The following is a 23,885-nucleotide window of genomic DNA, read 5'->3' as shown; positions in this document are numbered from 1 at the left end:
CACCCTGAATTTTTAACAGTATAGGGACAGTCCCTTGGGCTCCTTCATGGCTCATCATAGTACCGTGGTGCAAAACAAATCCCGTAACAAAAATAAGTGCTTTCTATAAAAATATGCATCTATAAATATCTATGGAAGGGTATGGAAATGCTTGAGATTGTTGAGGAATGACCTAAATATTTGTTGTGTCACTTTCCATAGGACTAATTCAAGATCTGATTCCTTTCCTATTGAAATTAAAAGGTTACACTATTAGTGTTACAGTGGTCTCATAGAGAATCAGTGCTTCCTAAGCATAATTTGTAGATAACTGTACTTAGTTCAATGAAAAGTTATGGATAACGCCAAAATACAAGAATTAAGAAATTCTGTATTAGTCAGAGGCAAGAAAAGTCTGCTCCAAGCAAAGCTTCCCATAGCCTTTCTTCCCACTGCTTTCTCTGCATCTGAAGGCGAGTAATGATGTGGTGATGGCTGTGATGAAGTGTGATGATGCAGATGGTGATTTCACAGGGAAGCAGAATTTCAGAAGAAATCAGTCCATTAGAAACCCTGGCACATCATGGGCACGTTGCATTTTTTTCTCATACATTCCAAGTCCTGCTAGACGTAGCAGGAGAAGTGTCCAAACCTCTATTGCACCTCAGCACGTGCATGTTTTCTTTGTATGGGGCTTTACTGCAAAGCCTTCAAGACTCAGAGGATTTAGGGTTTAGCGTTCTGCTTTGAGGTTGTAGGAGAAGATAAGAATAAGGGGCTGATGTGAACTAACCTGTTGTTCCTACAGCTTTTTTGATCAAGGAAAAGTGCTACCCCCCAAATAAAAGCTGCTACAGTGATTACAATGCAATTGATTTATTGCTCAACTTTTACTTAGGTCAAAGAAACCTCTATTTGGGATTTGTTAGGTAGGTGCAACTGTTCTAGAGATGTCAATGCTGAATAACAAGTAGGAGGATGAAGTTTAGACTAAAAAATGTCTCGTTCCTAACTCAGTCCTGTGAGACGAAAGGAAAAATGAAACAGGGTTTCCTGAAATCCATTATGACCATATGCTTGAATGTGATGTTGTCTTCTGTGGTTTGGTGGGAGCATGAAGGGTTCAGTCAAAGCATCCATAGTTACAAGCAGTCCTCCTCCTCTTGTGGCACGGAGGCAGCTGCTCACAGAGCTCTGATGCCTCTTTCAGGTGCATCATTCACATAGCCAAAATTGCAGCAGTGCTCTCACTGGGAAAAATAAGAAAAATTAGGAGCTGAAACTTTCTGGAAGGAAAATAGAGAAGTTGTATTCTCCCTAGTGAGGAGTCTGTGTTCATTCTCAGGTATGCAAGCCTTCCCTTGGTTAGCTCCAGAAGTGAGAGCAGGATGCCCAGTTCATGTGACACTGCTCTGAGAACCATCACAACCGTGCTGCTTTTGGACTGTGAGCCAGGTATGCTCCCTGCTGAGGGAACACAGCAGCAAGCTCTGAACAAGCATAGGATCTGTCAATGCTTCCCCCCATGGTGCAGAAACCACGAGGGCCAGCACAAATCGCTTTCCTGAAATGAACGTGCAGTGGCTGATGAACTGCAAATACAGTTCCAACTCACCACATTCTGCTATAGCCTTGAAAGCAGAAGCTGTATCTCTGTGAGTGCAAAACTAGCAGTTTTTCTATCTGATGGTTCCTCTTTCTGCTTCTGATACTGCTTTTCTGTGTGAGCTGTTTGAAAGTAAAAAGCTTTGAAAACACAAGGAAAGTCACAGCACGGACATTCCATTGTTTTGCTGTTCTTTAAGCCCTGTTACTTTGTAGGCTTTTCTTCCGGTAAATCCAATACGATATGTATTCTGAACAGAATTACAAAGAGAAAATCCACCTCCTTGCCCTCCTCCATACTTCTCATAGCCCTGTGATTTACAGGGATCAATACATATCAGCAAAGTGAAAAAACTTCAGAGGAGTTTCAGAAAAATGAAACCTGATTGCACAGTAATATCAGATGCAAATACAACACAGAGGACAGCCGTATGTGGAGCTTTCATGGAAGATGTTCTGCCATTAATGTATAACACTATTGTCCAAACAGTCGGTCTCAATTGAAATTGAAACTCAAAATAGACATAATCTGAGCTACTTGAATCCAGCAATAAAAGGTGTAAATACCTTGCCATCACATAATAGGCAAAGATTTCAAAGGCAGCTAATGAAGCATTTGAGCCATACCCTTGCAGACTGCTTTCCCTGTCATCTCATGCCTTCACGCAGTTCACTGCTGGTGTTAGTGATGCCGGAGTGGAAAACCTATACATCCCAAATGAAAAATCAAAGCAAAGTGGCGATAACAATGCCTGAAAATCCACAGAAAATGCTTCAAAATCAACTTCAAAGCTGCAAGTTCAAGACTAGGGAAGAGAATGGGAGAAATAGAATGAGTCTTGTGGCAGCTATAGATTTGATGGGAGGATTAGATGTTTTCTCCAGATCTGTTTGAAAAATATAGTTAGAAAAAGTGATGTTTTGCCTCTCTTTTTCCTTTTTTTCCTGCTAATAACTGTAATATACACAGTGTGAACTTGTATACCGTAGATACATATGAAGTTAGGTAACCACAAGCAATGTGATGTTCTCAGATGTGCAGCTACTGTCCAAAGCATGTAGTTGGAAGAAATTAAAAGTCTCTTCATTCACCCTGCTTTGACACGCAAGAAATTTGGGACTGCGCTGTATGTGTAGACTGGTGCATCCCTAGTGAGCAGTAGCCAAACTCTCTATTCTGCCCCATTTTCAGAAATTACTTGACTTGAGAGTGCACAAAATAAGACAGATTTTGTTTTACGTGATAATGGTATCTGCAGAGAGCTCCTGTGGCTCGGCACAGCTACAGTTGAGCTTCAAAAGCTGGTCATTTGGGAGCAAATAGATGCCCTCCAGCCTCAGCTGGCATTTTTTGCCCCTTTTACTCTCTCAGTTCTGTCATAGTGAATGATATTCAGTTAGTTAAATGTACTGCTTCTGCTCTGCAAAGCTGCCAGCAAAATCTTTGTAATGAGATTAGATAATGTACAGCCTTTTCCCTAAGAAATGCTCTCTAGCTTTGGGGGTTTTCTAGTTAGTTTTGCTAATCTGGCTGCTGATACTGAAAATGCAGATGCTTCTCAGAGGACAGAGTCCAAATTGCTTCTAAACTATGGCCCTGACTTTACAGAATTCTCTCCTTTTCTTCAGTGCTCGGGGCTCATTCCCTGCATTATTAGTGCGGGTTGCTGGGAATTTTGCCTGAGGGCTGATTGCAGGGACTGAAACCACATTTGGAACATGGCAGCTGTTCACAAGCACAATGCAACGTGAAAGCAGAAGCCATGTTGTCCACTGAAAACTGCAGAGAGTTAATTCTAAGAGTGGCTTTAATCACTTATTAAAGTGTAATGTCTGCCCTGCTCCCTCATCACTGTTTCCAGAGTGGGGGTGATTAGTCTCAATATTTTCCAGAAACAAATTCATTTTATTCTGCTGGGTCATAGGTATTAAGCAACTCTCAACGTTATTCTGGCTTGCAATAGGAAAAAAAACAAGCCTTTCATTTATTATGACAGCCTTATCAGGGTAAAGTCTTCATTGCTGTATTTGTCTTCATGCTCTCCTGGTGAGGGGAGTTTTTGGCTTCACTTTCCAAGTCACTGAGCGCAGCTCCAGCTGAAATCAGTGGAAACAGGGAGTGGTTCTGGTAAAGTCAAGGCACACTAGCAATTAGCAACTCCTGTAATGGATACCTCCTTTATAAAGGCTGCTCTGAGTGTGACAGAGCTGTAAATATCATGCCAGAGATCATGGAAGAGTTCGTGTCTGAAGCTTTAACTCTTACCAGGTTTAAACAGTCTAGCATGAGGAAATAAGTACTAAGGACCTTGAGACTGCTTCCATTTTCCAGCAGCAGGTTACTGATTACTCAGAGTTTTTCAATCAGGCACTGAAATCCCTCTTATGAAGCAGTTGCCATCAGGTAATGTTAATGTAATGTAGACTTTCTTAATCTATAGAACCATAACCTGAAAACCTCTGAAATTTCTGCAGAAAATACTGTTGTAAGATTATTGTAGAACAAATTCTACAGCAAGGATACAAATGTTACAAAATCCTAGAAAATCTCAAAATCTAGTGGAATGGTTTATCACTGCTTAGCATTTTCTGTCTGATATTTAAGTGTTAGTATACTTAATGGATAAGTCATTCTGGTGCTTTGTATTTATTAATGGGACGAATGACTTTTTTGCACAAAGCTTAACCTTCATGTACTTCAATTGCCCTTCTGGTATGTAAGAGTGATGATGCTGAGCTGAAATTGTAAGAGTCATATCTTTGAAAAGTGCTGAGCATCACTGTTCTTTACTAATTATCCTGTAAGTTTTCTCATTGAAATTGAGATTCCTTTAAGAGGCACTGAAAAAAGCTTTTTTCTCATAGAAGTGCTTTCATAAATATTTAAGCATTTATGTAACCTTTGAATACATAGCAACACTTACATTAGTATAACAGAAACGAGCAAATGGGTTTACTCAAAATAACAGATTCTGGACCTTTCCAGCCCGATAGGAATGATCATCTGAGAAGCCACTACAAAGTTTATTATTTTAAATAAAGGATTAACTTGTTTAAAGACACACAGCAATGCTTCTTTGTCTTGTCAAAATAACAGAGTGAGGAGAATGTGAGCCCAAGTCATAGAGAATAGATTGGAAGCCACGTATCACAAAACCTGCCTGGCCAGGTCCCTAAGAAGAGAGCCCATCAAGGCCAGACCTGTTCAGAAATAGGATGTCCATTCTTGCTCTGTCTTGTTGAGAGACAATGTCCTTCAAGAAACCTGAGATCAGATTCTTCGAAACTGCAATATTGGTCTCATCACACAAAGTATAAAGTATGTTCTTCCAACAATAAAAGCAGATTGAGGTGGGGAAAAAAAAACAGGAGTAACATCTCTGTGAGGTATGGGCTCTTAACAGAAATGCAAGCTTCTTTTTGTCTATCGTATTAAAACTGTGAGTGACAGAAAAGCATTCTATGTCAGGTGTGGCAGATGTGAAGGACTGCAAGGGCAGTGGCACACAGACATACCTGGCATGCAGGTTTCCTGCTCTTGCAGCCCAGACATTATTCTGAGGGTTATTCTGAAGGGAAGCAGATTTTTTTGGCATCTTGATGTTATTTCCAAGAGAAGTTGGGAGCATCAAACTGTTCACCACGTGCTGAACCCAGGGTTACGTTGGATTTATGTATTACTGCCTCAATGCAAACTTCATTGAAGAGGGCTGAGCAGCCTCACTTTTCAAAAAGCGATCTAGGAGGAAAGAACACAACTCTTCACATTTCTAACCCTGACCTGCAGAAGTTTTTGACAAGTCATTTTGGCCTATTTTACTTAAAGTGGCCTCCAGCTGAATATGCCTCCACTTTATGTACGTATCTCAGCAAGGTTCTCATCACCCACAGTCACTGCTCATGCCAGTCACACCTAAAGCTTCTCTCTAAGAATACAAGTTAGTTTTAATCATTTTAGTCTTCCTCTGTATGTACAGAGCAGTAGCCAGCTAACATCCTACAAAGTACTTATCAAGCTGCATTTGCTTCCCTTTGATTTCTCTGACACTTCTACTGCTTTTTTCATACCTTCAAGTGATGGAAGCCAATCAGTTCGTGAAGCAACTCTACCAAAAGTAGAGTTTAAAATATTTATCCCACGGATATTGAAATATTTATGTCTTTATTTGCAATTAGCCTTTCTAGGTGTAGAAGGCTAATGAATGCAAGAAGGACTTCTACCATTATCATAACATGAAATTATTTAATTGCAGAATAGGTGAGGTTGAAAGGGACCTCTGAAGGTCACCTTGTCCAGCTCCCCTACTCAAGCAGGTCAACCTAGAATCGCTTTCCCATTTCTCTTCATTTCTGTTCCATTTAAAAGTTTTGAGAATTTTAAACCTCAGGGTGTTTAGTTAAGGGTAAACCAGAGAGATTTGTTCCTAGAAAACAGATAGATTCTTCACAAATTTGCAGTTTTCATAAAACTTAACAGCATTGCCATATTAAAAGCTTCTCTTTTTTGTCCTTCAGGACTGTCCTTCAGGGACCTGTTGCTAAGGATTAATGTCTTTAGAGGTGAAAAACTGCTTGGACGATAAACAAGCTATATGCTAGGCTCACGTAGTTGGTACCATTTATTTGTGGGTCTTATAGCTGTCATTCTTTCCACTCCTGCATACAACTGACACAAACCAGAGCAGACAGCGTTTTGAGTTTGCCATCTTTTGAAAGACAGTCCCAGCTTATATTTGACATGATATTTGTCTTTTTTAAACTATCTGCCTCCAGCAGCAATTGGATGAAAATTTCTCAGTAATCTGTAGCAGAATTTAGCCAACAAAGGGGAGATAATCTTTCAGAAGTGTCAGCAGCCCTTTTATAGCTGCAGAGTCCAAGGCAGTACATGTCACACCCCTTATGGGGTGACAGGCAGCTCATGTTGTGATAGCCATCTCGATTCTTGCAATTCTGCAATACAGACCTCAGTGTGGGATCAAGACCTTAATCTGAAGTAAGTAAGAAAAAGGAAGACCCAGAAGTTTTACATTTGACTGCTACTAGGAATCCCAATATCTGTTGCAGTTAGTTTGTTCATTACTAGGTGGAAAGGTATGTTCACCCCCCAGATCACAAAGTCAGAGTGCCACAGGTAGTGATTCAAGAATGACTCTTCTTTTGATTTCCAGGCAGTAGTTTGCTCTGTCAGCTCAATAAAATGTGATTTGTTGCAGAGTGAATCTGTCCAAGCCATTTGGAAAGACAATGGCCTTTGTAGCAAAGGGACACAAAAATACAATGCCAGAAAAAAAGAGAAACAAAGTAGAAATCCCCGGAGAACTGTGCTTATCCCCATCGTTAGCCAACTAGCTTCTTTATTTTAGTTTTAATCTGGAGAAAGAAGTTAGAAAAATGGAGAAAAGGAGAAAAGTAGCTGAATGCAGCTTAATAATGAGAGAAACTGCTGAAATAGCATCAGAAATCTCTTTATAATGCAAAACTCCTCGCCGATCTGCTACACAGAAAGGAAAAAACAATCACTTAAAGGTGGTGGCTAAGCAGCCTTTCCCTTCATCATCTCTCACTTCTTCTGTAGCTAAAGAATAAAAAGCCATTTCAGACAGAGAATGTTTTTGTAGTCAAAGCATAAATACAACAAGAGAAGAGACGCAGATCTCTGCTCAGTCTCCAGCCTTGCAGTCTCTGTCAGAGACTTCTTGAAGTACTGTGGGCAGACGAGTGCTGGTCACTGTGATGTTTGGTGACCTTCTCAGAAGCATTGCAAAGCCCTGGAGGAAACAGAGACTTTCATCTATCTATCCAAAATACATAAACAAAATTCCCTTTTAAATTAAAAATAATGTGATTTCTAACATGATCCTGTTTAATTTATTACCCTTTTTTAATCTCCCTTCCACCTTTCTTCTATGATTCCATGGGGCAGTGCTTTTAGTTGTCCCCATCATTCTTGTTTTCATCTTTTTTAAACCCCATGTGTGTAAAGATCAAAATAGTGTCATCTATTCTGCTTTGAATTGTTCTAACAAGTTGACTGTGCCGTTACTTCCATCTGACTGAGTCAGTCTGAGCTAAGTGGGCTGATGCAGCACACATAACTCCTGCATTTTTTTGTGACGGGCATCCGCTTAGCAAGTTAGCCTTCACATTGTGAATTAGATGCTGAGATACTGTTCCCTTCTCCCTTTCACCCCTGTACAGCACAAGGTGGGTAGTCTGTTGCCTTTCTTTGTAAAAAGCAATCAGTGTGACTTCAAGAATAATGGATACCTGAAGGCACAAAGTTGAAATGCATGCAGTAATACCATATCAGCTGTGCTCCTCCTATACTCTCTCTGAGTTATGTCTTTATAGGAAATAAAGGAACAGAAGAAGGAGCATGTGTAAGGACATTAGCACTGCTTGTATTTGGTGAAGAGAGTAATGTTTTTCTCAGTGCAAGTCATAAAGACCTGCCACTGTTGCTGATGCATGCCTAGTTCTAAATATTAACCTGTAGCAATTTTAAGGGCTGCTTGTTAGTTGCAGCAGCCACTACCTTAGGATGCTATATGTATTTGTTTAGCCATTTGTTTGTCGTATACCCGTGAAGGCATATAGCAGCTTTACAAATATAGATGGAGTTTGGATCTCAGCCCAGAACCATTTAGGACTTGCAGTTTTGCTGCTATTGTTATTGTATTTTTTTCCTGACAGACACATTTGTTCTGTTACTGACAATGTTGGGCTTTAGATAATATTAAATCATACACCTAGACCAGATCTGGTAGGACTGAAGCTAAATATGTTATCAGGAATCTTTTAACAGCTTGTGCATGTGGCTTACTATGTGTATAAACAAGAAGCTTGTTCAGCTAACTCCAAAGGCTCATGCACTTGCCTTTGGGATCAGCTCCATAGAAATGAACAGGATGGAGCCAGTTTCAGAAGGGGACTGGCTACTGCTCCAAGCATAATTCAGTTAGATCTCATTGACCAGCCTCCCCAAAGACTTCTGCTCAGAAGAAGGTAGAGCTCAGGAAAAAAGAGTCATATCTGAAGCTGCTTTATCAGCTGACCCAGAGATAGAATCTTGTCCTCCAGGAACACTATTTCTGATTTGGCTCTAGAAATCGATCTGCTCTCCAGGTGCTATGGCTTTCTGATTCTTCTGACCAAGGCTCCCTGGGCTGCATTGCTTGCAATAGTGGGAGAAAACAGAGAGAAAGAGTTGAACTGACTTTCCTGAGATCATAGAGGAAGACAGAAATCTGATTCAATGTCAGCCAGGACTTCCTTGTACTTTCACTGAAGATGTTGTGCTATAGATAACATTAATTTTTTTGTTATTTTTTTTAGATATGAATTCCTTTTAACTTCAGCCATCAAAGAATTAAAAATCTGGTTAAGATAATTCCCAAATTTCTGTCAGAGATGGAGAGACATTGTCAGCTGCTGGAAGAGGGGGTCTGATGCTGCCAAGCATTGAGAGTCAGCCACTGGCCACTTGTTTTCGTGCAGGGGAGACAGCAGCATCTGGACAACAGGCTTGTGTTAGATATCAGCAGCTCAAATATGGGAGCTGACTGCCCCAGTGTGTGCTAGTAGTTGTGCTCTAGGCAGAGATGATGTTGTCAAGGAGTCCAGGCTGGAACTCCTGACATGTAGCCTTCACTTGCCTGTTCTGTAGTAATTTTCATGAGAAACATTTTCCTGATGCTGCTTCTCCCAGGGTGAAGCTGATGCAAAGGCACTGTAGAAAGCCACAGCAGCAAATCTAGGACAGGGTTGTGAATCACTCTATTGTAGAACGTATCACATTATACATCTCTGCTGCATAGTACCTGTAGATTAAATTGAGCAGTCATTCTGAAACAGCCTAGTGTGAATAAAGACTGTTTCTGATTACCATTCAAGTTAACATGTGTAAAAATGGGGCATGCCATTTGTGTTGATACCATCAGACTTTTAAACCTTGGTCTGAGGGAGAAGCCTAGAAAAGCTGGTGGGCCTTCTACTGTAGCTTGTAGCACTGTTTTCAGTCAGCAGAGCCCAGCCACAGCATAACCTTCTTAGTAAATGAGTCATAAAAATGTTTGTATTATATTCTCTGAAGTTTCCTTTTGCAATCAATTATTTTACCAGAATGTGGGCAGCACTTAAACCTGACAAAGGATACAAAGTGGGGTGTATATGTCAAACTGGGAAAAATTCAGCTCCTGCATCTGTGATCACAAAGGACACCCATCTGTTCTATGAGTGTGAGGATGTGAAAGTTTCCAGTTGGAAATCTTCATTAGAATAAAATGGTGTTGAGTGGAAGTAAAAGGGAGCAGATGATGGTATGTGTTCAGGTGGAGAGACACATTACCACCACTGCCAATATTTGTTACGGGTGATGAAATGTATCTGATGGGATGGGAGCAAGTACAGGAGTAGAAGAAATCTTCTGGGTTTACTGTTAATTTCTCCAGACATGCCAGCTCATTTAATAATATAACAGCTCCCATTGCTAGCCACTTAATATATGATTAATGTACCACAGGATTTCCCCAGACATTTATGACACCTTTAGGAATAGATACGACAATGACTTTATCACATGGAGTCACTTCATACTATTTGCATCCCTCTTAATGATTTATATATTTGGGAGTGATTTTATCACTGGTACTCAGTAAAGTAATAAATGAGAAAACTCAATGGTCTGTAAATTACAACATTGATTAAAGATGTGATTACTGATATAACTCTTACATGGCTATGATAATACTTGCTTATATTTCAAGACAGTATTTACATGTTAATGATAAATCTACTGCAGTGTTTAGAAATACTTTACAGCATTAACTAAAATGAAAACATTTACAAACAGATAATGTTTATTGCAGAGGGAATGAATAGACTTCTGTTATTCTGCAGTGGCTGAAATCCACTCCAAAGTCAGCTTTGTTTTGAGGACTGAAAGCAGTGTCACCTCCTGCTGAAGGTCAAAACTTGTTGGGGTAGAGCTTCGATTTGTTGCTTGCCACCATTGAGGCCTGTCATGGTTTCTCAAGCTCCTCTTGGCCAAGTGCGAAGGAGCCATGCTCATTTCAAATTCCACAGCACTGTGAACAGTGCATAGCAAACAGAGAATCGACCACTACTTTCATAATTGGTATCCAGTTTTCAGGCACCTCCAGAGCCAATGATGAATTTTTGTGTTCATCTGCTCCCATTCTAAAAGGTTGTCATTAGCATGCAAAAAAAGAGTCTGTTTGGGGTTTTTCTGTTTTGTTTTGTTTTGAGCTTTGAGGATTACCCTTAGAGCCCGTGTTGTTTCAACAATTACCTTTTTTCTTCTTTCTCTCTCCCTCACCTTAGGTTTCTGATAGATGTGACTATGTTTATGTCAATGGCAAAGAAATGAAAGGCAAGGTGAATGTGCTCGTGAACTTCACGTATCAGTATCTGAGCGCTCCTCTGCAAATCACAGTCTGGGTCCCACGCCTGCCTCTTCAAATAGACATTTCGGACACAGAACTGAGCCAAATAAAAGGCTGGCGAGTCCCCGTGGTTTCCAACAAAAGGTGTGTTTGAGATGCTCGATTTCTTGGGTATTTTTGTGAAATAATAGAGTTGATTTTAAGTCTCAGCAGGAACAGCTGCTTCTGCACCAAATGCAGCATCTTTCCTTGTGTAACAACAGCACTGGAATCTTTAGTTTTGCTCTGGACATTTGCAGGTCTAATAAAGGTTTTAAAGCCTATGGAGTGTTTTGTCTATCACGTGCAACAGAGTATAAAACTTTGTAATAGTAACTGTTGTTCACATATACCAACTTAGATGAAGGAGTGTTGTTGTCCATTTGTATTGTTCTTTATCGTGCTAAATAGCCACAGATTAGCAGTGATCTTAACACAAAAGAAGGGAGGGCTTAATAACTTAAAGGAATCCTCTCCACTAGCACTCCAGAGTTAGTTTCACTAATTTTCCTGAAAACGATTCTTTACTCTTTTTTTTTTTTTTTTTTTTAATCAAAAGACCCACCAGAGACAGTGATGATGAAGATGAAGATGAACGGAAAGGAAGAGGATGCACTCTCCAGTACCAGCATGCCATGGTGCGAGTCCTGACACAGTTTGTAGCTGAGGATTCTAGCCCTTGGGGTCAGCTGAGCTACCTGCTGGGCTCGGATTGGCAGTTTGACATTACAGACCTTGTAATGGATTTTATGAAGCTGGAAGAACCTCACATTGCCAAGCTGCAAGAAGGAAGGATTTTAATCGGACGGGAAGTAGGAATGACAACAATGCAGGTACTGTGCTCCGGACTGCCACATTCTACCATTCACTTAGAGAATCTATGCATGAGCACGAAATACAGTACAGCTTTCCTCTGTCTTGAAACAGGATAATTTCCCATCACATTCCTGTGACCTTCTAGAGTGTCACACACAGTGTTAATGAGGGGACATTCAACCAAGGTAGTGACAGTGCAAGACATGCTGAATGACCAGGAGTGGGACATGCAGCCTTCAGAGGCATTTAGAAAAGGCAGCAATTGCAGGTTGTGAGAAGTCAGAGTCCTTGTCCCACATAGATGCAGACTATCACCAGTCAACTGATGAGCATCATTTTGACTTTATAACATGAAGACCCTTAGATAATGCCTATTTTCTTTTGACTTTGTTAATTGTTAACTCAGGAAACAAAAATACAGCCTGGTGAATTAACTCTGAAAGGCTGATAGTGGAAATTGACAGTACCATGTCTCAGTTCTTCTCCAGCTGAAGAAACCCAATGCATGAAATCTGAATAAAGCTTGTCTATGAGATGGGGAAAGTGGAGAGGACAATAAATGTGTGAACAATGCCCTCCAAAGTTCCCGTAAAGACAGCAGTTTGTCTCCCAATTTTGTTAAAGGGAAATTTAATACGGGAATTACCAGGCAAAGAAGCAAAGGACGAATCCTAAATGTGTCTAAACTCCCTTAGGAATAATCTCTGTACTGAATGTTTTTTCCCACACACCATTTGAAATCAGACTGCCTTTTCAGTGCACTCTCCCACTAGGTTTTATGCTTAAGGCTTTGGAGACAAGAAGAAAAATGAACATAAGAGATATTATTTTAAATTATTGTCCCTTCTCTAAATTGATTCTTTTGTGTTTCTCTAAAGGTTTTGTCTCCTCTGTCTGACTCCATCCTGGCAGAGAAGACAGTGACTGTTCTAGATGACAAAGTGACCATAACAGACCTTGGAGTCCAGATGGTGGCTGGGCTTTCACTCTTTCTTCAGCCAAGCGCAGCAAGTAGTCGTGCAATTGTGGCTACAACTGTTGCTCAAGAGCTACTTCACACTCCTAAGCAGGTAGTTTACACTTCAGATTTTACTGTTGTTGCCTTTTGGAATGGGGACAGTGTTTTATCAACGCAAAGTACATGTGATATTTTAGTATCAAGTGTACAAGTAATCCTAGCTCATGTCTACAGCAATTGCTTTTCTGTAGAGTTACTCTGGATTTGTCTTCTCATTTCTTCCTTTCAGATATGGACTTAATCCACACTAAGAGTTCTGGCTATACTAAAGTTTGCATTATTTACATTTTTAGTACCCTTTCTTTAAATAATGCAACAGCTGTTATTTTTGCAACACAGTCTCTGGACAGTGATCTCTGTTTGCTATATGAGCATGCCCTTGTTTTCCGTGCCAGAGAGCAAAGAGCTCTGTGTATCACAACAATTTTATATTTTGAAGAGCTATAATGTAGAAGCAGAAGAAAGCCAAATACGTTTCTTTTTCCTCTTGGATTCACAGCAGGCTTCCAGTCTCCTCTGTCCTTTTTCAAATAGATTTTGGGGAGTTCATTATTAGGGTGTCAATATGGTGATTCTTAATTTAAGCCAGCAAATTTCCATCTCTGGAAAAGGAGGCTTCCAAGCAGTCCTCAGTTCTCATGTAGAAAAGAGGGAAGAGGATTAACACCAGACCAAGGCAAACAGTTGTATTGGAACAGATTGAAAACAGCAGCAGCAAAACATATTGTATCTATGTTCATTGCTCAGTCAGCCAATTTGAGGAGTGGGGCTGGGGACCATGCAGTTAACTTTGCCTACATTTACTCCTCTAAGAGAAACTGTATTACATCTCAAGTCAACCTTAATGGCCCATTTTTGTGATTATTGCTACCTAATTTTCTGGAACATGAAAATAATTTAGATTGTTTTATAACTTAGTGACAGGAAAATATCCAAACTAGGAGGACATGCTGCCCATCTGCTCAATTTACTGTATCCTGTAGACCTAAGAATCTTATCTAATTAACCCATTTATGCCCTTTCTCCAGGGCTTAGAAACCACTTCTGACATGGTGTCCTCAAAGACCATAAAAGTAAAAGCTAAAGCATGCCTAACCCAATTGCATTAAGTAGACAGAACACCATTTCTGTGGCAGCATCATTGGAAGAATCATAGCTTTGATTCCAGATAAAAGAGCTTGTGAATCTGGAAAGTTTGACAGATTTATCATCAATTACTCAGATTTGTAGGCCTGAGTATGCAAAGATACTTATCAGAACACAACATATTAAGACATACTAATACATGACATCATTAGTGTACAATATGGCATCTCATATTGTATTATGGCATGGTAGTATGATATGAAATGACATTCTATATCATGTCAATTGGCAAGTTATGAAATAACAAAAAAAAAATGACAACATATAAACCTGTTTTGTTTTGAAATACTTTTTCCCAGTGTCTGTCTTTTGGAACAAAATTTTAGTGAAATATTTTTGTTGAAGCTGAATTTTCTTGAGGGAAACAGTATGTGTTTCCTCCAAGTGGCACATTTCTGTTACAGAAATGACTGGGCATATTCCATTCTGAACAGTATCTTCTGTGTGGTATAGTGCTGAGCAGCACAGCGATGCTGCTGTCCCTACTGCCTGAGCCTACAAAGAACCATACTGATGCAGCTGAGAAACAAAATAGAAGTTAGGATAGCTGAAGTCCTTTTTCTCAGGAATAATTGTATATATATATATATATATCAATATTGTTATATGTCAGCGTGTTCTTAGTCAAATATTTTCCTTAGCTCCGCTTTAGTATTTTCAATGGCCAAGCCTCAACATGTATTAACAAATATGCTTGGGTATTTGGTACTCTGGCAGGCACAATATTGCTCCTTCCAGATTAAGCAGTACACCTTCGTAATGCAATAGAAAACACACAGCACTTTGCAGTTGTGATATTACAGATCCTTCAATATCGTAGGAATGAATTCAGTATTTTATCTGTGACTTTCAGTGAACATTATGACTAGATTATTTCCTTGGTTATACACATCATTTCTGCACAGGTAACAACAGCCAAAGCACAAGTCTTGAAAAGATTCACAGTTTTCCCAAACATTTAGCAATTCAAAGTAGATAAGCCATTTTTTCCTTCCTTTTACTCTCAGATGCCTGAAATTAGGTATCTCTATCTATTGTTGGGCAACTAATTACCTGAGATGACGTTGTGAGATGCTGAGCCCACAACTCCGTTTCTTGAAATCAATGGCTAGTTCTTTGATGCTGAAAGTGGACTAATGATTTAGGTGCCTAAAAATAAGTGGAGGTTAACCAAATTTTAAGTATTAAGTTGAAATATTTTCTGAAAATTTGGAAACTGTAGCTGTGCACAGTCTGTTTTTAGAGGCAATCTGCTCAGGTAGGAAAGCTGTTCTATTTGGCTTGCAGACTTGTTCAAATAAACACTGCTATCTTAAAGCCTTCTTCAAAATGTAAATAAAAGAAAATCTTCAGTGTTTAAGTGTTTTGAGATCTGAATGAGCTTCAAGGACTCTTAAATTTCTGCTAGCTCTTCAGGGGAAACTCAGTCATATCATAGCTTTTTCGTCACTGAAGGGTATGGCATGTAGTGTAATAAACTGAAATGGCAGTGGATAAAGTGGAAGAAAGAAAAAAGAAAGCCCTTAGTAAATAGCTGTATGTATTAAAGCATCTCTCAGTGCTACTAGAAAACTGAAGATATTTTCTATGGAATCAAAAAGAGCAGTGTTAGCACTTTTTAAAGGCCAAGTTCTTCTCCTCCATGCGTGTAGCTCATGTTGACATCAGTGACAAGACCCAGCACTATGAGGTCATCTGTAACCTCAGGGAGTGTCCTGCAAGATGTCAGCTTTCCCTCTGATAGGAGGTGAGGGTGCTCAGTGTCACTTGAGCCAGGATGACAAGCTGGAGTTCTTACACATCCCTGCCCTTTGGATTGACACAATACTGTCCTTTTTTAGCTTATGTCCTTCATGAAAACTAGTTCTGGGAGTTCACTGACATCTCAGAGTTAAGTAATGGATATTGAGGGTATTTTTATGGTGTGAATTCATTACTTTGTTCTTGCAGTGTAAATTACTTTTAAATTGTGTTTCTATATTCTTTAAACTGATAGAGCAATGAATGTAATGGCACCTTGTGTGATAAAGGGATTGAGCAGCATGGGAAAGAGAAACGATGTGTTGTTAGATAAGAATCTGAATTCTTCCCTTACAAATACAAGCAAATTCCCACTGGAAAGGAATGTCACATTAGCAGACTGGACAAAAAGGAGAGAAAGAAATACGCAGTAAAGGAATGCATGGTTTGAATTCAGATCTGAGTGTTGGCTGCTTTTCATTTCCACATCATAATGATCAAGCCGAGTTTTTACTACACAAGCCGCAGGCTTAAAAATAAATGGACATGTAATACTTTGATATTTTTTGGGAAAGCCATTTCAGCATTCAAGTCCCCAGATGAAACTATCAGAGCTGGTCTAATAGAGGAAGCTGAGAACAGTGTACATTTTCCTTTATTTTTTGGGGGGGGTGGTATTTTCTGCAGAGCTGTTCTGATGTCCTTTTTTCCTTTGATGTCCTGCCTCGCTCCAAGACTATTGCAGCTGACACCAGAAGTTTAAGGCTTATTCACAGCTTCTATTACATGTGCTTTGGTGAATGAAGGCCATTTAAAAAACTCTTGTCATGGGATGAGGTAAAATATATTGATAAGTCCTCTCATGCATGTTTCTAAGCATCAGCATTCTCTAAAATGCAATCAGTCCTACATATCTTATTTCTCTAATTTTTGCTTGAAGAATACAAGGTATCATGCCCTGGTACCAAGCTAACCCCAGGTTTTTTTGAGCAAGGATACTTTGTAATCACAATCTTTCATGCTGAAAGGTTTCTGTGATGCCACAGATGGGCTCGGTGGAACACAATAAGATGCCAGACTTTCAAAGGATATTTGAGGCTTTAGAGGGCAAAATAACCAGCAGTATGGCTCCTAGATTTTCACAGGCAACTTGTGCAAGTCCCAGCTCCGCAGGACCCATTAGATCTCTGTCTTATGTGCTTTCTGCTGAGCTTCCCAACCAGCTCTGCTTCCTGCATTCAGGTTGCCTTCTGCAGAGTGAGCCTGGTAGTTTTCACTAGGTGGAACAGGCATAGCCAGCAAACAGTGGTGTTTTTGGTTGACTCATACAGGGGGAGTTGGAGCATTCCAGATCAGGCAATACATATCTTCTCAGTTTCCATTAATATCATGTCACTTATTTACCCCGGTAATTTCCCCCTATTTTTATCCACCTAAGCATTATGTGGATAATAAAAGATAACAATACTAGTAGAAAGCAAAACTCAAGGCTATCCAAAAAGATTTGTCAAGTGGCATCTTTGGACTGATAAACAGCAACATAATACAGAGCTAGAAAAGGTAGTGAAACTGCAGCAGATGAAGAAAAACTGTCACACTTGTTGATCTGCTGTGTAATTGTACTTAGAATGGGGGAGAATGGCAAAAGCACGAGAAAAAATATAGACAAAATATGTCCTTTATATAAAATATATAAATATTTTATGTGTTTAGGAAAAACATGGTATTTATAAGTGGTTGTGGAAAGTAGTTTCTTCATCTCTTCTGGATTGGATTGTGCTGTCATTAATGTGATCTAATATGCAGTATCTGACTCACTTCACATCATCACTGCCACCATATAAATCATCCTGCTCTCTAAGAGAGGCTGACACTAATGTGTAGTTGTGGTTCATTTGTTCACAGAGTACAACTGAGTGTTTGTGTGTGTGTGTGTGCATAAGTGAAAGGAAAAGTGGAAGGAAGAAAGACTGGAGAGAGAATCCCTCAGACTATTTGTTTATGCTTAATAATTAATGAATGCAAGTATTTGTCACTTCAGTCTTGAGGGCATCAGATTGAGGGCAAGAGCTTTGCAGGTAAGAAGGCTCCAATCCATCTTCATCTGCTGATAGTAATTGGAGGTCCCTGTCAGAGATTCGGAGGGGATTTATTGATGCAGTACATAGGATTTGCAGAAACAGCTCTTTGAAGGACATGGTACTAAATCACTTCTTTTTCTTTTTCTTTTTAGCTTTTCAGAATTTATAATCATTTGGGAAATTCACTTCCTTCCTTTGCCTTCAGCTTGCCTTTAACAATGTGAATGAGAGGAAATGATCTGTTGCTGAATGGAATATTGGGACTGATGCAATATATTTTGGCATGATTTGAGATTCCATCTCTTTTTCACTCTTTTTCTCCCCCTTTTTAATTAACACCATCCGTAGTATAAGCATGACAGTGTTGTGTTGTGTTGTGTTGTGAATAAATTGGTTCTTCCTTTGAAAAAAATGGTCTTTTGGAAACAAAAAAAACCTCAGTAATGGAAAAAATAGCACCTAAGGTATTGCATACTGCTGATATTTGTAGTAAATCATGTGTGTCTGGAAATCTCATCTCATTTCTTTCTTCTCTACCTCTGCTTCATAAAATCAGGCATGCAGACTAATAAAGAAATAGTGGCCAAAATGAAAGTTTTAATTTTGATTGCAAATTTCTTGCCATTTGGACTGAAATTCTCAATGCTGGACTCCTCCTTTTTTAGGGTGAAGGAAGGCAATAGTGTTGTTGAATTACAAGTGGAGAGGCATCTTTTTCTCCCTACACATCTCCATAGAACTTTTTTTTTATTTTCCCATGGCTGAGTTTGCTCTGCTACAGATTTCTATGATGTATGTTTAAGCTGTGCCATCTAGCTCTATGCTTCAGCCTTTTCAGCCATTTTAGGGTTGTTTCTCCAATGAAAGATCAGCTGTTTAAATTTCCATACGCATTTTACCCTTAACAGCTCCTGAGCTACTCTGGCTCTGTTTCAGCTATTTGAAGCACATGTGAATCATTGAGAACTTTGCCTTCTTTCTTGTTGTGCCACAACTTATTTTCCTTCTTTCAGTCCCTCAGGAACTTGCTGATAGTACTTTGGAAATCATGTATTCAGTATAGTCCAACCTTCTGAGTATCTAAATTCCCCTTGCTGTTTTCATTGAAAAGCTTTAAATTTAACTAGAAGGGTAGCAATTCCCTTTGTTTATAACCATAGCATAGCAAATTGTAACCAATTGGAAACCATATTGGGTTATAAATTTGTATTATGCCTGGCTGGTAACAGAGTGGCAATGTTTTTCCCCAGTGGTGATTTTCAGCCCAGTTGTTCTGATGTACCCGTGTGTAAAGTTATTAGGGCCATCTGCAGTTTAAGTCTGGTGAAGAAAAGAACTTAGTTTTTGTGTGAAGCTGCACTCCAGCAATCTGCCTGCATGTCTGCTGGCTTAACAGGCAAGACATAGAGCAAATGAAAAAATAAAGAAATCTCCTGCAAAGAAAGCTACTGAGACATGGAGAAGTAAATATCTGTATCATCTGGATTGGATTCAAATGGCAAACAGCTGACCTCTAGCTTTGTATTTTCTTCTAACGATGACTTCTAGTGGTGCTTCCTGCAGAGAACAAAGACAGTCCAATTAAATCCAAGCCATTTCTGTTGATATCACAGAGATCATACCAGAATCCTCATCCTCCTCTCCTTGACACAGAAATGCAGAAGAGTTTTTCACTATCTCAAGGATAAAGTGTGTTTTGATAGAACAAATCTGAAAAATGGAATTGTTCCATGACTCTTTTTCTTTCAGGTGAATCTTCTGCTCCAAGCATTGCCAAGATACCTGGGTAGCTCTTTATTCCTGCAAAGATACTTATGCCTTGTTGGATTTGACAGCTCCCTGTGATACCTGTGCATGGGCAACATGAAGAAAACTTCTAATTTTCAAGTGCCTGTAGTAATTTTTCTGTTTTGTCTTTTCCAGGTTTTGCATGACAGGAATGGCTTTCTTTGTGAATTATGTAAATTGTAGCTCACCAATGGATATTCGGTATTGCGGGCATCTGACATCCATTATTTCATATGTTCTTTTGCAAAATACTTGCAGGAAGGGTAGCAGTGGAATGTCAGTGAAAAATGAGACTAACCTTCTGCCCCGTCGGCTGAAGCCTGGTTTGCTCTAAGTGCAATGCAGAGACTTTGTCTCCCATTTCCTCCAGCTTTCATTCAGAGCTGAGAGATCAATGAGCGGCCGTGGGTTTAGCTGTTCTGTTTGAGATCCTGTCTTTAACCATACCCCTCTCCTTTCAGGAAGCTGTGGTAAGCACCTGGATTCAGTTCAGTGACAGCTCTGTTACTCCGTTGGACATTTATGACTCTAAGGACTTCTCTCTTTCTGCTGTATCATTAGATGAAGCTGTTGTCTCGGTCCATCAGAATGCTGCCTTGAAATGGCCGGTTGTGGCAGCAGAAGGTGAAGGTCAGGGCACCTTAGTCAAGGTGGACATGATGATTTCTGAAGCCTGCCAGAAGTCTAAGAGGAAAAGTATCCTGGCTGTGGGGAATGGCAACATCAAAGTCAAGTTTGGCCAGAATGATGCAGACTCTGATACAGGTGGAGATTACGATGGTGAGGAGATTGAAAACCATGCCAGCGACCGCCGGCACAAAGCGCCTGACCAGGAGCGTTATGGCCAGGAGGGACGGTATTATGGTGGCTCTTCAGCAGAGCGAGAGGAAAGCACCATCAGGAAAGTCGGCACCACAGCAAAATCTGTAATAAAAAATAAAGTGATTAAAAACAACAAGCTGGATGGTGGCAAACTCTCGGATGATAGCCAGCTGCAGAACATTCCCATAGACTTCACCAACTTCCCTGCTCAAGTAGATCTCCCAAAAGGCAACGCAGGCATGGAGGAAAATGATCTGGTGCAGACACCTCGGGGCCTTAGTGATCTGGAGATTGGGATGTATGCTCTGCTAGGGGTCTTCTGCCTGGCAATTCTAGTCTTCCTAATAAACTGTGCAACATTTGCACTTAAGTACCGTCACAAGCAGGTTCTGGTGGAAGGACAGACCACTATGACCCATTCCCACGACTGGGTCTGGCTGGGAAATGAAGCAGAACTGCTGGAGAACACAGCAGATGCATTGCCTCAGCAGGATGAACACACAACTATTATTGACCGAGGGACGGGTTGTGAGGAGAGCAACCAGCTCCTCAATGGCAGTGCTCAGAAGAACATTCAGAGCCAGATTCACAGGAGTGCTGACTCAGGGGGCAAGGTCGTAAAGGAACAGAAATCCGAACCTTTACATTCGCCAACTTCTAAAAGGAAGCGGGTAAAATTCACAACATTCACCACCATCCCACCCGACGACGGTTGTCCGACTGTCAATTCAATCCTAAGTAGCAATGACGATGACATTAAGTGGGTGTGCCAGGATATGGACCTGGGGGACTCCAAAGAGATAAGAAACTACATGGAGAAGCTCAAAGATAAAGTGTAGCTCCTTGCTGGGATTTATTATTTTTTTTTTTTGGTGGGGGGAGGGGGGTTTAACCACACCTTGATGCCTTCAGTTCTACAGTATATATTGGGACAGAAGAGGGGGTGGGAAAAGGATCCCCAGGAGAAATTATGAGGCAGTTTTTTACAATCAGGGAAAGAAAGTTGCCAAACTGTCTGTGGCTACGTGTATTTTTCTTCAGGTTTTTCACTTTGCTTTGCTTTCCCAAAAGCTTTTCATGGATTTAGGATATAAATAGCAGAAAGGAACAAGGAGATGGTATGGCCAGTATAATGAACTGGGCAAGGTGAGGTTGTGAAAATATATATTATGGGTCACAGAAACAATAATTATACTGATGTTTCAAAGTACCAAAAATATTCAGGAAAAAAAAAAAAAGATAAAGATAATATAAGACCTTAAAAAGAATAAGCAAGAAGCAAAGAATTGCTTGTTTATATTTCCAATAGAACATCCCAGTTATGGACATACGACCCATAAGAAGACTTCATACTGTAACTCAGTCTGGTTCTTTCTCTTCTTTCATTTGAAGTGAAGATATGTCTTTGGCATTAAATATGAAGGAGAAAGAAATTACTTGCTATTTTTATTTTTACTTTTCTGTTTGTCTTCTAGATTGAAACACAGTCATTTTCCCTTTTGTATTTTTCTTCTAATTATCTTAAAACCAGGAAAATTTTCAATATAGGAAGTCTGCAGTGGACCAAGAATATTTTATTTCTAAGTTGGCTATAAAGATCTCCTGTCACTTAAAGAGTTCAGAGGACAAATATTGAACAGTTTTCATTTATGGTGGTCTCTTCTGAAAGCAAAAGCCTCAATTGTTTCATTCTAGCTAGAAATATGTTCCATTTGGAAGAAATGTTCATTTTAATTTCAGGTTTGGATTGTTTGTTTCGTTATTTGTTTTACGTTTCCACAACCAAAATTCCCATGTTTTACCAAGGGACCAAGGTGCTGTGTTGCATTACCATGTCGAAGTTACAACCAGAGGAAGTATCCACTGGTTTATTTTAAGTGTACCTGGAACAGAGACTGTCACAGGTCAAATATATACAATCTGGATTTTGGTGGGGGTTTGTTCCAAGTTCATGAGTTCGTGATTTCATTCTGTAAGTTTCTGTTCCTTCTAGTCACCAGTTCCCACTAAGCTTTGAGAGTTGGAAGAATGAACGAATTGTCCCCAGACTTGTATTTCCTTGTAGCTGTTCAGAGGGGGAGAAATATTACTGAAGCAAGATCAAGGAATACCTAGAGCTCTGTATTGATCTAAAAAATATACATATACACTTATATTTTTGCCATTAACCCAGCTAAGATTGAAAATTTTTGACTAGACAGTACATCCATTATCTTGTATTAAAAAATAATACAAAACCAGTAATGAATCTGAAGGAAATACAAAATAGTTATTTGTTGTATAAACTGGCAGAACTGCATTGACTCAGTGCCAGTTCACACCAGTGAGACGCAGATCAAAAAACCTCTGACATCCCAAACCTTTGGTAACTCCAAGGAAGATGGTATATCCAGCCTTTTGGAAAGCAGTATTATGTCTTGACTGTTAGCTGGAAGCACTTGCATCGTCCTGTCTCTACTGATGTATTTCTTTCTTTTTTTTTTTTCTCTTTTTTTTTTTTCTTTTAATTATTAACTCAATAGTTTGTTGTTAGGGGAGCTTTCTTTTGCTGTTGTTCCTTTGTTGTTTTTTGTTGTTGTTTGTTTTTGGTTTTGTTTTTTTTTTTTTACTGAGACAAAATCAATCCTGCCACCCAGTAACATAGACGGACGTTTTAACACGATAAGCCTAGTATGCATTGTAGACTGAAAGAATGTAATATTTATTTATACATGTTATACAAATTGTAATTAAAATGCTTTACATGGCTTGACAAGTTAACTTCTCTTTTCTGAGGGGAGGGGGCTGCTTCTGTCATTTCTGTGCTGAAGTACTGCATCCACTGCTTAACAGCTGAAACAAAATTTAAGCTGCTTTTGGAGGAGAGAATAGAGATGTATGAAAGTTTTTCACTGTTCTGATCCTTCTTTTGTGAACTGCTTCCCTTTCCCACCCAACATGTGGTGATGATGATGGATGGCAGGAGAAGACAGCAGTCAGGCACAGTTCATGGCAGTGTCACTATTAATCTTGCTCATCTCCATGCCCACCATCAGCACGAACAACTCCAGGACTCTTGCTTCTGATGTGTGCAACTTTCGTGCAGCCCAGTCATGATTAATTATGTTGCTTCTCTGATTGATACAGCAGGTTCAGATGGAAGCAAGTTTCGCTGAATCACAACTGACAAATACAAAGCACCCTGCATCCCAAAGGACCCCGAGCTACTTCACAAGCTAAGTGCAGTGATGCATCAGCCACACCTCAGGGATCAGTATATCTTCCTGGGAAAATGCAAGTGCCTCTGAGGTGAAAAAGACATTTACAGTGCCGAGCAGCAAAATACAACAGGAGTGGAACAAAAAAGATATACGGAACTAAAATAGCTCACCATGATATCACAGGCATACACAATGCAGTTGTTCAAAATGCGTTTTTAAGAAGCTATTCATGTGCTGAGCAGCT

General features: G+C 39.7%; 1 protein-coding gene across 1 annotated transcript in view; it reads left to right on the top strand.

Annotated features, from left to right (window-relative positions):
- The window catches only part of TMEM132C (transmembrane protein 132C), a 180,995-nt gene extending 157,799 nt beyond the window's left edge, over window positions 1–23,196 (top strand). The window contains exons 6-9 of the mRNA XM_085238846.1: window positions 10,930–11,135; window positions 11,590–11,863; window positions 12,725–12,916; window positions 20,081–23,196. Coding sequence (XP_085094972.1) covers window positions 10,930–11,135; window positions 11,590–11,863; window positions 12,725–12,916; window positions 20,081–21,280 — 1,872 coding nt within the window. The 3' untranslated portion in view covers window positions 21,281–23,196. The remainder of the gene's footprint in view (window positions 1–10,929; window positions 11,136–11,589; window positions 11,864–12,724; window positions 12,917–20,080) is intronic.
- Window positions 23,197–23,885: the final 689 nt, after the last annotated feature.

Source organism: Meleagris gallopavo, chromosome 17 (genome assembly GCF_905368555.1).
Source record: "Meleagris gallopavo chromosome 17, MGAL_WU_HG_1.1, whole genome shotgun sequence".
NCBI classification, from domain to species: Eukaryota; Metazoa; Chordata; class Aves; order Galliformes; family Phasianidae; genus Meleagris; species Meleagris gallopavo.
The sequence above is the reverse complement of the archived record's forward strand: the minus strand, read 5'-3'. Positions and strand labels throughout refer to the sequence as shown.